The sequence below is a fragment of the Salarias fasciatus genome, chromosome 12 (genome assembly GCF_902148845.1).
Source record: "Salarias fasciatus chromosome 12, fSalaFa1.1, whole genome shotgun sequence".
Lineage (NCBI taxonomy): Eukaryota > Metazoa > Chordata > Actinopteri > Blenniiformes > Blenniidae > Salarias > Salarias fasciatus.
The window spans coordinates 18,405,658-18,419,205 of NC_043756.1; the positions used below are offsets into that span (position 1 = coordinate 18,405,658).

Here is a 13,548-nt window from a genome sequence, read left to right on the forward strand (position 1 = left end):
TTGTCTTCTACCTGCATCTCTCTTTCATCTTGCCCTTCTGTAAACTTCATCCATTTTTAGCTGCGTTTTTAGTCCATTTCTGCAGTTGATCGTCGAAAAAGCTTTTTTAATATTTCGCCATACACTTAGTATTTTCTTTCATCCTTCTCCTCTCTCTTCATGTGTCTTATGCCTGGCAGTTTAGGGGAAACCAGAGGAAAGATGAAAAGTTGAAGGTCAGGAGAAGGAGGAGGAGAATGCGGGCTGGAAGGGAGTAGGCAGTGAAGCAGAGTGAAATTAGAGCGAAGGAAAGAGAGAGAGAGGGAGCAGGAAAATCCTCTGGCTTTTGTAATCTCCTTCAACTAGTTTAACTGCCTTCTCCAGACATTTATAAGCACAGGAAGGAGTAGCAGGGTGGGGGGCAAGAGGGCAATTGTAGAGAGAGAGAGAGAGACTGGAGGAGTGGAAACTGAAACTGACACACACGCTGTCAGTGGCTCCGTCTTCTGTGCCTTCGTTCTTGTCAGCATCGGAGAAAAAAAAAGGTTTGTACCAGCTGCCAAACAAGAGAGGAAAATAATGATTCTGTACATTCTCAGCCACAGGGCATTATGAGAAGTTTCCACTGAGCTCAGTGCATAATTTCAAGTATTTCATGGTGGTGCAGGGCTACGTGAGCACAAATTCTTGGTTGAGGTGACTGTGTAATTTGGTTGGCCGGCTCGTCGAGGGACTGGCTGCACTCATCTGAACTCCATGTGATCTGCAAGCAGTCAGGCTCGTGCACATGGATGCAACTTTCCAGATTGTATATGTATTTAGCATTACCTTCACTAACAGATGAAGCAAATGTTTGATTTGAGCTGGTGACCTGCAAACATGGGGCATGTGTGCACTCTCATCAATAAGACGAGGCTCTAATTGACTTATGTCAATTTACTGAGATTAGCCATAATGTTGGCTGAAGAATTAAAAAAAAAAAAAAAGAGCAAAGAACATGTCCCTGATGAAACCCTGTGGGGAGAAAAGGTAATCTGTGTGAATTTAGGAGGTGTTTTCAACAAAAAAAAAAAAAAAAAAAAACAGGGATCAGTCATTCGATCCCCATTTCCCAATAATGTCTTCACTTTCTGGGTTAAAAACTTTCTCAAGTCCTCACTTTGTAGCAAGTACAAGAACGCAACGCATATGCGTTTTTGTGCATGCACACACACACACACACACCCTTACCTTGTCATCATGAGGGTCAGCGATGGCGGGCCTGCCAGTGAGAACACACATTATACACACTAAGAGAAACACATACAAACATACGCATGCAAACTATAGAGGCCTCCAGACCTTCTCTCCTCACCTCCAGTGGTGTGCTCTGGTTTCTGGCTCAGTCTCGGGCCTCCATTTAAAGGTTCTGCTGTTGTCAGAGCAAACAAAGCAGTGCCCCAAGCCGGCACAATAACAACAGGCCCGGCTCGTATTTTTCTGCTTGTGCCGAAAGAAATGTTTCCTTGACTTTCTCTGTCAGCCCTGTGAATGTTTTTACTCTAAACAGCCCAGTAGGGCATTCGGCCTGGTATGTGGGCTCCTCGCGTGCATGTGTACGTGTATGTGTGTCTGTGTGTGTGTCCAGAGGTGACGTGGCATTTGCCCATCCTGGTGTGTATGGAAATGCTAACCACAGTGATGACACAGTTCAGCTTTAAGTAATAGTTATGATAATCAAATAAAAGCCAACAACGTGGCCTTTAATTACTGTCAAGTATGACGTGCGTGTCGATCGAGCTTCACCAGACAGAACATCAAGACGCTCGTCTTAGGCTGAAGCTGTCAGTGACCTCTTGGAAACAAAATATTGAATTTGGCATATTCTCAGGACGTTTGGAAGAAAGAAGAGATCCTTCATAAAAAAAAAAAAAAAAAAAAAACAGTTTTTCATCTGCAGTATAGTCAGTCTTTGACGTTTCTGACCTTTTAAAAGTTTTTGCTTTGTGATGTAATCTTTTTCTTCTTCTTCTCCTTCTTGGGTATAATACTAGTGAGTTTTGTGATCTGACAAATCACTGGAGCATCATCTCAAGACATTCAAGACTTCATGATTCATCATATTCCCAACTATAGCTTGAGTGCTTCCGGTGAGGATGGGGAGGAAAGGCTTTCTGAAACGAAGGAAGCTGGACTGAAGTGAGAGACCAGGAGAGACTTAGAGTGGAGATTGGGGGGTCTTACCTGATACATTGGAGATTTAATTAGACGGAGGGGATTGTGGAGTGGCCGGGAATTTCACAGAGGCTTAGCAGGAAAGAAGGGAGAAAAAAAAAAGCGAGGCAGAGAAGAGAGAAAGAAATAAAAGAGAGGGAGAAAGGCCAGGGAGGGGTGTTGCTCTGAGGGTCCCCTTCTCTTCTTCCTAGACTAAATTGTTTAAATTCTATACCCTTCACTTCATTTGTTTGCTTCTCTCTCTTTCTCCCTCTTTTTTAAGCGAGAGAGGAGCGAGAGAGGCCCCTGTCCTCTTGTGCCCCCCCATGCCCGAACGTTCCCCTCAACCGCCTCTGCCCCCCCGTTTTTTTTTTTTTTACTCTCCCTTACCCCTTACCCCCTCCATCCACATTCCTCACCGCTTTGTTTTCTTCATGTTTGCTTATACACCACACACCCAAGAGAGAGTACCCTCGCCCCTATAACCCCCCTCCCCTGTTTTTTTTTTTTTTTTTTTTTCCCCCTCCCTCCCGTGCCTTTGAATTAACCAGCTCCGGCTAATTATGCTTCCCCTTTCTTTTCTCTCTGCGGCTTCTTTAAGATTAGCCCTCTTTGGCAGGACTTAGAAACACACAAGGTACATTTCTGTTTTGCCCCTCGAACCACAGTGCATGCCTGCCTGACTGTGGGGGGGCTCATATATTGTGCGTTTGTTTGGGGAGTGGCTGGTGTCTTTGTGGAAGTATTATTTCAGGCATGTGTAATAGTTGATCTTGCACATGTCTCCCCATGTCTAAACTTCTGTGGTTTGCGCAGGTATTTTCTTTGTCTGGTCGCCTGTGCTCTATTTTGCTGGTTTTTTTCCCCCCTGTTTGAGCAATTCGGGGGTTTTTTTATTATTATTTCATATTGTTTCATGCTCCTTGGTCCAATTATTTTGTCAGGTGTTTCTATACATATACATATAAAGCTTCTTTAGATTTTATAATAATGATAAATATGATGGCGGTCTAAAATAAATTGGAAAATCAGGAGAAAATATGGAATATTGTTTTTTCTCTACATTGCTCGTAACAATGTGTAATCTTTAAGGTGTAATAAATTTGAGAAATTTAGAAATGTCACTATTTGAACCAAATGATGGGTAAAAGATTCTTTTCCATTGTATTTTATTTATTTAGAGTGCCACCTGTGTGTAGCGCTCTATGCTGAAGTTGTAAAGTTAGAAATGTTTGAATTTGCCTACACTTTTGCAAATATCAAAATTTATGAATTTTTACATAGTTTGTTTGCTTGTGTGTTGCATTGCAGGTATTTCTTCGCAGTGTTAGCCATCCTAACAGTTCTTGGAGTACTGAATGGATTGGTCCTTCTCCCAGTATTATTGTCATATTTTGGACCCTATCCAGAGGTAACATCTCAAAAAATACAGCACCAATGAAATGGCAGATCAGCTGTTTTTGGATCCTGACTTGTGTATTTGTTTCCCTCTCAGGTATCGCCAGTGGATGGTCGTAGCAGGTTACCCACACCCTCTCCGGAGGCCCCCCCTCACGTCGTCCACTTCTCAGTCCGTCCTCACCATCCCACTGCGGCCACCACTACCTCCGGTGCAGCCTCAGACTCATCAGACTCAGAGTACAGCTCCAACACCACGGTGTCTGGCATCAGCCAGGAGCTGCAGAATTACAACCTGCAGTCGCACAGGGGGCAGCATCGAGTCGATGAACAGCAGTACCACCTCCAGACCAGCAGGGGCAGAGCGGGCAGGACCGAGGAGGACAGGAGAGCGGGATCAGGACACAGGCGTCCCGCCAGGCAGCAAGAACCTCCAGCCTACACTGTGTCTTCGGTGAGAAGATGGTGCTCATTCTGTTTTGTGCAAGATTTTGTAAATTATTTTATTGGAATAGAAATTTTACCGTCTTATTCAACAGTCTGTCTTCTCTCAGGGTTGCGAGTCCGAACCCCAGCATGGAGCCACTCAGCGAAACAGCAACAGAGACCCCAAGAGCCAGCTGCACCGGCAGGCCCCACCTCCAGCCCGCCCGCGCTTGGACGCTTTTGAAACTGCTACTGAGGCTGGGGGCCACTACGCCTCACACGCTCACAGAGAACGCTCAGCGGGCCACAGAGGCCGCGCTCCCCACAACCCACAACCGAATCACCACCTCCCTCACCACCACCACCCCAACCCCACCCCTTACTGCCAACCCATCACCACGGTGACTGCATCTGCCTCCGTCACCGTCGCCGTTCACCCGCCCCCCCTGTCCAACCAGAGCCCAGCTTCCTCTTACCCAGCGTACACGGCGACAGACAGCTACTGCCCATCAGGCTCGGAGGAGGCGGACTCCTCCTTCCAGGATCCACATGTGCCGTCGGGCACCCACACGGGGGCCAGGGGGGACAAGGTGGAGGCCATGGAGCTACAAGACTTGGAGTGTGAGGCAGCTGAGAGGAGCAGTGGCAGGTGGGCAAGCTGAGGTGAGTTCTCGCTCTTTAATACCATCTCTTTCTGAAATTCCGAATTTTATCACAAAAATACTGACGATTCAATCTCTCTTTTTTCCAGTTCTGGAGGACAGAAGTACTTCGGCCAAAGATGGACTCCTCTGTTTGACTAAGCAGCTGGTTCGGCCTGGCACAGCCCAGCTCAGCATTGCCCAGCCTGGCACTCCCCTCCCAACCCCACCCGCAGCAAGGAACTCGCCAGTGTGGCCATAATGGTGCTCATTCTTACTGTAACTCAGCGGACTATTGTCTTAGATATTTCTATCTATATTTAAAAGATGTATACATGTAAATATGAACAAAAAAGTAGGTATAATTTTAGGAGCTGTACAACTCCTCATGTTAACAGACTGGGGCTGCCATTTTATATGGTGTGTGGGTGCATGTGTGTGTAAATGTGTGTTCATGTGTGCATGTGTGTGAGAGAGATAGTTCTCTGATTACTGTTCATCTATCTGTGGATCTGTGCCATTAGGAAGCTTCATCTAGGCAACAAGAAAAACCTGTCAGCATTCACTGTTGCTGCTTAAAATGTTTTAATAAGTCACATTTATAACTCTATGCAAATATCTCTTAAAACAAAAGAAGTGGTGTGTGTGTGCGTGCGTGCGTGTGCGTGTGTGTGTGTGTAGGGCTGTATAATGTGAAGCAGTCCCTTTATTTTCTGGCTTTTAAATCAGACACATCCTCAAAACAGACTAACATTTAAACTCATTTAAAACATGAGTGAAGCTGTTAGAATCATGAAACAAAGCGAGTGTGTGTGTATGTATGTGTGTGTATGTGTGTTTGTGCGTGAGCGTTTGATGTTGTATAAAAGGTACGCTTGTAAAACTATTAATTTGTTATCACAGACCTGTGGTAGTTATGAAACAATTACTGTTTAACTTGACACGCCATGCGTGCTATTTAAGACGAGCTGATATGAAGAAATTTTATAAAGGTGTTTCTTTTGTTTTGTTTTTTTTTTAGTTATCGCCTCAGCATTGAAACCTGTTTCTGCTTTCAGCCTTGTATCACTGTCTGTTGATCTCTGATCTCCGGTTGTATTTTACTGTAACTCGTCATATATTGTTTAACCCTAGCAGGCTCAGAACAGGTTCTGCCTTGTATCCTCTGCATACAAGCAGCGACCCCACCTCAGTAACTCACTCTACCGTCACAGGGACATCTGCATCACTGATTCTGGTACAGGGTCAACACGGGGCGCCGACTCCGTGGCTGTGTCTCGTGAATAAGCTAAGGTTCAGACAATACTGTATGACCCAACTCAACATGGCACTTGACTGCATTTACGCTTCATCCACAGGAATATCTCACCTAAAGTAGCTCTTCATATCCATTCAATAAGCTAAACCATGCAGCCTGCTAAGGAATAAGCTCTATATGGCCCGACAATGTGCTCTGTGTGTGTGTGTGTGTGTGTGTGTGTGTGTGTGTCCCGGTGTATGTTTGTGCATTTATATGCGTGTAAGGTAGTCTTCTGTCTATGTCCGTGCTGTCTCTTCAGTGACAGGAAAGACAACTGTCTCCAGTTCGGCCACAGCTGTCCAACACCGACCTCAAAAAAAAAAAAAAAAAAAAAGTTTCTCTGACATAATGCCATGACACTAATTGGATATCTCCTCTCAACTGCTAAATTGCACAGCCCAGAGCCTCGGGGTTCAGCTGTTACCCCGGCAGTCCCCTCTTTCCACCAGTAAATGGCCAGTTTATATTTGTACATGACTTCACACCAGTGTCCATCATGTATTTTACCTCCCCGGGCCTCCGTCCTTCACACTCTCTCCACCTCCACCATTCCACTTTTACACCCTCCCTTCTATCGTTCAACACGTTACATCAGCTGCTTGCATGAAATAGGTTGTTTTGTATGTTTTGTTTTGTTTTTTGTTTTTGTTTTTTTCATTTGTTTTCTCCCAATGTCACATTGGCAGTAGAGGAGAGATCATAGCTGGCAACTATTTTATTCATTTTTAAATGTTTTTGTTTATTTTTGTTTGATTGCGATATTTATATTTTTGTAATATAAAGTATGTTGGGGTTTTTTTCTTTCATTATTGTTGTGATGCCAGTGGATAACAAATGCAGGGATTTTTATGTCTATTGAAAAAAAAAACACTATTACAGTTTAATGTTTTTACATTAATGGAGTTTGATCTGTATAAAGTGCTTACTAATGTTAAATAGGAAAAAAAAGAGTATATAACATTTTACACTACAGGTCTCATCATAGCTCTTAGAGGATTTTAAAAGGAAAAAAAAAATCATTGGTTCTTCCAGGCTGCCATTTTGGTCTCGATTGATGTGGATGTATGCTGTTTTCAGTTACAAAGATAAATGTATGCCATATAATTTATTTATATGAAAATTTATTTTTGTAGTGTACATAGTAGTTGTCAAGGTATTTGACAGAAGTATATTTTTAAAGAGTTTATATGTAATGATATACCATAACAGAAAAAAAAAGCCTTAAGGTGCACACTTTCATTGCTAACTGTCTTGTGAGACAACATTGACACCTCCCCTTCAGTATTATGTTCGGATCCTTGGAGAGAGACAGCTGTTTCTATGGGTTTGTCAAAAGCTAGCCATGAAAGTAGAAAATTGTACTAGCTCTCTAAATATTAATGTTCAAACACTGATAGAATTCTAACAAATAAAAATATAACTTATTTGTCTCTTTGTTCATAACTTTAATAAATGGAAACATAAAAACAAGGCTGCGCTGTTTGTGAGTTTGACTTGATCGTCCTGCAGGTAAACATGACCTGCCCTCCCTCCCTCTCTCTCTCTCTCTCTCTCTCTCTTCCCTTGCTCTTCCCTCCCTCTGACACGTCCCGCAGTGTGCAACTCTTGACATCTGGTCTGGAGTCCTGCGGCCCACCCAGCTCCGCCCCCTGTGCCCCCCAACTCCGCTCCCTATTCCGTATGATTTTGATTGACAGCTTTATAGACTGCAAGGAAATTGGTTGTAGTTACAATACAGCTGGCCTGTTCAGAGTAATGAAAAAGGGCATGTGGCCTTGGGTTCGCTGCACTGAAGGCAAAAGAGTGAGAGCGCCCTGTCAACTGCATGGGTGGCGGCTATTTAATCTCATCGTCGAGGGTTTGTTAAAGAAATTTTTAAGCGCCCTGCAGGAAACTTGCTGGAGTGCTTCGATTCAAACACAAGTGTCCTCTCGGTCGTTCCAGACCACAAATGCAGGAGCGGCTTTCCCAAGCCACGATCTGGACGTGAACCTGGAGGAGGCTGAGGAACTCGCTGACCCTCTGAGCGGTGAGAGGCAGGCCATAGGCATGTCATTATCTTTTAAAGCCAATAAAGGAACGCAGCTCTCCTGCATGCTGTCCAACCAGGGCGAAGAGGCAGCCTGACATCTTACAAACGACAGGGCGTGTTCGAAACGCTGGGTGGCAGGGGGTTGTGTGTCGTGTTTTGAACTTTCCTGACGAGACTTGACTTTTTTATGTGGGTGCAGAGGTAGAGGCAAATGCACTTGTTGAACGATATACATAAAACATATTTATTAGGTCTTTGTTAATGTTTTCCTGCCTGCTAAATACTATAACTTTATAATAACTAATAACACACTCCATTAATCTGAAGCCTGCCACTCCATTAACGGAAAAATTGCTTAAAGGTGGGGTACCCGTGTGCACCCCATGCTTGTTTGTAGGTGACATGGTTCAGTGAGTTCTAATGTTGTTAAGATCTCTTTCACCAGCACTCCCCTCATCTGTTAGAGGACCCTGGGTCACCAAACCAGCACAGCCCCCCTACCCTGGCCCTGCCTTACCCTTTAGCCCCCCTCACCTCTAGCCTCCTTACAAACACACACACGCACACACACACACACATACACACACAGACCTGACCTCAGAGGTGGAATTGCACATATTCTGAAGAGTGCTTCACTGAAGCTAACGAGCTCCAGGTTGTTAATGAATGAGTGTTTCCTGTACTTGTCCTCTCAGCCAACTGAAAGGAGTTTTTTTTTTTTTTTTAAGTTTTTGGGGGGTGGGGGGAGGGGTCACGAAAAGGAAGAGAAAGGAGGCAATTAAGATGTTTTTTTCTGTGACTTTCTGCCCAGACTTAGTGACAATGGAGCAGACATGTAGTCCACAACAAAGCTTTTTTGTTAATCTTTTTTTTATCTTGACCAATGATCACTAGGAGAATTATATAAGGATTTATTGATTCCCGTTCCAGTCCGCCTTTTCCATCCGTCTCTCTCCCGTTTCCTCTTTCTATCCCTGTGTTCCCTGGAAGGCTTGTCCATTATCACCTGCCTGTAGAACTAAACCCTATAAATGTATACTCTCTCCTGTATGATGACTGATTGCTCTGTTGACATGACTGGATGGGACACACACACACATACACACAGGCATTGCGGTGAAATCCAGGCCCCGGTTTGCACATACATTATCATAAAACAAAGAAGGGTTAAAGAGTAAATCTGCAGGAGACATCACACTCCAGATCCAGACGACAGAAGGTTTTACCTTTGAGGCCTCACAGACACCTTGAAAAGCTTTCAACCATTTAAGTGTGTTTGCTTCTGTGTGTCTTTTGCTTGTAACGATATGAACAAGCACCCTTAAGTAGGTTGACGTCAAAGCTGCTAAAGTTTGTAAATACGTGATCTGAGTGGCGATGAATGATCATGGAGCGATAAGGAGCTGTATGTTTCAGCCGCTACTGACCTGTCGTTTCAAAAGGAAAAGATAAGATCACACCCAAGATGTATATGCACCATTTCACTTTTTAAAGTGGTTCCAGTGGTATAGTCTTGGCTTTGGTGGATACAAGATTGGCCTTTATTGTATTTAAACCAAGCCTGCGCTGTTTTCTAAGCTTTAGTGGTATGGGGGCACACATTTGTCGCTAAGATCTAAATGACAAAATCATTTCCACACTCTCATGAAAGACCGAAACTACAGTCACAACTGTAGTTAAGCTGTTAGTTTTTTAATCTATCTATAAGCACATGAATAGAACGTCATAAAGCACTAAATCTATAGATACTTTTCAAAGCCTCTTTAATCATAACCAATGTTTTAACAGTTACTCATAATGCTTTCTCTTTCAGGAGGTAAACGTGGGACTGAAAATAAAAAATAGCTGATTGCTTAGAAAAGTAACTTGGGAATTACCTTTAGGTATCTTTCTGAGCCACAATATTCTAAAAATGTGCACATAACTGTATTATTATAGCGATGGTGTTACATATGACCTGATCTGTCATTACTGTATGAGGCCGGTAACATATTCACTGAATAAGTTTACATGATGTTACAGAAATTAGTTGGAAATCTAATGCACACATTATCTATTTATCTCTGTTTGAGTTAATCAGATGTTAATAAAGCCTTGCTGAACTTGTTGGGAAGAACTCATTGTAACAGTTTCATGCCAAAACAAACCACTTATTAGTTCAAAACACTAGAATTTAAGATCTATGTCAGTAGTAAACAGACAAGAATGAGCATGAGAATAGCATTTGATATTTGACATACTGGGAGAAAGCAGTGATGAGCAGGTATTGTTGGGGTCACCAACTTATTAGTTAGCTAGTTGGTGACCCGTGTTGGGCAAGTTACTTTTAAAAAGTAGTTATAGTTACCAGTTACCTCTTAAAAGAAATTAAATGAGTGACTAAGTTACAATATTTTAAAAGTAATAATTACTGGTTAAAAAATTAGTAGATAATAAAAAAATATTACTAGTAAAAACAACTATTGCACTACTTTAAAAAATAAATGCGTTTTTATATGTCAAAGAATTTGGATCCCCTCTTAAGATGCATGTTGAAATTATTTATTATAAAACTGAATATATGATTAATGAAGCAAATGGACACGTCACACAATAAATTGCAAGCAGGAACTGCCACAATAATGTAAATTATTCAAATGTTACTGTGTTATAATAAGAGACAAGGCACCAATTAAATTTGATTTATAGCTGTAGATAGTATTTTTACATTTGTAAAAGATAATAAAACAGAAAAGATTTCAATAGATATCTGCACTTTCACTTTAAAGCGGTCTGTATCTCTGTCACGTAACGTGACGCACTTTGCAGCAATATGACCCCATCACTGGCCTTGACAATAAAGGTCAATTTGACCTCAATGGGCAAATTGACAGCTATGCAAATTAGATGATGACGTCATTTAGGACTCTCCCGACTGCAGAGTTGGCAACAATGTATCGGTTTTAAATGACGTCATCATCTAATTTGACCTAAATATGCAAATGAGCAGCTATGCAAATTAGATGATGACGTTGTTTAGAATTTTCCTGACTGAAGAACAATGTATCGCTTTTAAAGCAACATTGTATCTCTCTGACAGACTAGAACAGAGACACAGGTGGTGACCCTAAAAAACACATGAATGCCGTGCAGCTATGAGACAGTTATTCAACTCAAATGAGAATTTCTGGCCATGGAAAAAAGGGGTCTGTACCCCGTCCAGCAAACATTTTGTTGTCAGAACAAATGACAAGCCAAGTAGAGTGCAGGACGAGGAACCCAACCTGGATGAACATCAAACTGAATTGCTAAAGAATCTTTTCTTCCAATTTCTATTTCACAAAGACGACAAAAACAAGCATTTGAGTTTCTAAAGTTTACTAAAGTGGTGGAGATTAAATACAGCACAATAAAGTTTGGCATATGTGAATGGAGATCATCACAAATTTAGTTAGAAATCATTTAGTTAGTAATGAGATTTTGGTTTATTCTGAACTAAAACCTTTTGTGTTGCAGAGCTTACTTGCATTTGAACTGACAGTAAAAAGCCAAATGTCCTTGACTATAAGTCCGTGTAGCTGTGATTGCTCTCTGCAGAAGCTTTTGGTAGACACATTTTCAAATAGACCACTACTGTTTTCCAGCAACCATGTGAAATAAAAGAGACGAAGCAGTGAGGAGATCCAAGACAGTAAGGAAACCACATCCAGTTCTAAGAAACAGCTGACATTATTCACTGTGTGTCCAAAAGCGTTTAAAGGAATCTGTTGCAATAGACATCCACCTACAGGGACAAAGCTTGTATCGCTCAGCCTCAAATCCCAATTTAAAAAAGGGAAGAAATTAGAATTTTTTACCAAATTTACTGTTGCTGTTGCCTGTTGACTCTGCATTCTGACATCAGTGTTAATGAAATACTTATTAGCAGCCTTTTCTTGTATTTTTTCAAACTTTTATCAGACACATCTCTGCTAAAGCTTGAGATCTAAGTTAAATACATTAGAATTACAAAAAAAATAAGGTCACATCGCCATTTAAATGAGATTAGAAAACATGTGAATGACAGACAGGTGAAAGGTGTGAAGAAGTCACTCAGAAGGGCAACTGGAAGTTAAGACAAATGGGAATAAGGGGGGTGGTTGATGGTGGATGGGAGTAGCCGAATGAGAGTAATTATAATGACTGATGTTGTTTACTCCCATTTCCCCTCGCATCATTTATTCTGTGGAGGTGGAAAACCCACCCACTCTGTCCTTGCTTTACAGACAAGTGGTGCAGAGTGGTGCCAAGATGTTGCATAATCTCTGCTCTTCCGCTAATACTGGGAACAGTAAGCCTTTCCTCAGCTGTCTATCCTCATTCACTAATGTTCTACTTCTATCTAACCTTTCTCTTTTTTTCTTACCTTTTCCATTTGCCTCATCTTTCTCCACCCCAGCCTCCCCTTTCCACTCTTTTGTTTTCATTACTGCCGTGTTGACACGACTGTGTGTGACTTGTGTGATTGGGCCAAGCACATGCGAAATGTTAGCATGATGTACAGCCGTTTACACCGAGGCTGACAAACTGAGGTTGGATGCTGTCATCCTTCCTTCCTTTTGTTTAATATAGTCCCGGTGGCATGCACAGACACACACTCCGAATGAGCACGCACCACCCACTTCTTTGTTTTAACTATGCTGTTTATCACTGCCAGCAAACATGCAACAATGTATGGAAACAGATGAGTCATCCCAAGATGGGGGACAGAAGAGGGAAGGAAAGACAGAAAGAAAGCCACAACTAAATATTTTCATCTGTGTCTGAGAGTGTTGAGCAAATTCTGCAATGATGAGCCTATGATTTTTATATGTCTATAACAGTTTTTCTCTTCGACTGTGGGCCATAAAACAAATAACAGGGGTACAAATTACTTAAAGTACAGTAAATTTGAGGAGGGTCTTTCCATGATGAAGGTAAACACTGTGGAATTCGCTAATGACGTACCCATTCAAAAAGACGAGAGGAGAGGAGAGGATTTTTTTTTTCTTTCCATCTGTGCTTATTGATTCTGGCACCATGACAGATGCCTAATGAGGAACAGGGCTGGAGGAGAGCTCTGGGGACCCCAGAGGGAGATTCAGTCTGAATAAGTGCACAGACACACGAACACACATACACACAAAAACAGATATGAGTACGTCTATGGACCTAAATGAGTTTGTCTCTTCTTTGTAGACGTAAAAATAAAGGCAATAAAAGAGTTTGCCCATTTGGGTAAAATTAGTTTAGAAGATGAATGGATGGATGGATGAATGGATGGATCTGTCTACAAATGCCCCAACTTCTAGTGAATTTTGCTCAACGTAAATCAATATAACATAAAATCATAAGCTAAATGAGCCAAAACAGCAGTGATATTGTGATCTCAACGCTGGTTCTTTGAAGTTCTGGAGCTACACCCAGTTGGTTTATTCATGCAATGCAAGTTTGCACCACAAGATGGTATGTCAAGTCACTCAGCTTGAGAAACAACATCCACAAAGGCTGATAGTCTTGGCTTATACACAGAGGTGTTCTTGTGATGAGCAGGTTTGTTCTATATACCCACCTGAACCCAA

General features: G+C 42.1%; 1 protein-coding gene across 4 annotated transcripts in view; it reads left to right on the forward strand.

Moving 5' to 3' along the window:
* The window catches only part of ptch1 (patched 1), a 47,297-nt gene extending 40,963 nt beyond the window's left edge, over nucleotides 1–6,334 (forward strand). For 3 of the 4 annotated variants that reach the window (XM_030104254.1, XM_030104251.1, XM_030104252.1), the window contains exons 21-24: nucleotides 3,484–3,583; nucleotides 3,668–4,024; nucleotides 4,110–4,659; nucleotides 4,748–6,334. In XM_030104254.1, coding sequence (XP_029960114.1) covers nucleotides 3,484–3,583; nucleotides 3,668–4,024; nucleotides 4,110–4,658 — 1,006 coding nt within the window. In that variant the 3' untranslated portion in view covers nucleotide 4,659; nucleotides 4,748–6,334. The remainder of the gene's footprint in view (nucleotides 1–3,483; nucleotides 3,584–3,667; nucleotides 4,025–4,109; nucleotides 4,660–4,747) is intronic. The other variant, XM_030104253.1, reaches the window with a different exon arrangement.
* The last annotated feature ends 7,214 nt before the right edge of the window (nucleotides 6,335–13,548 follow it).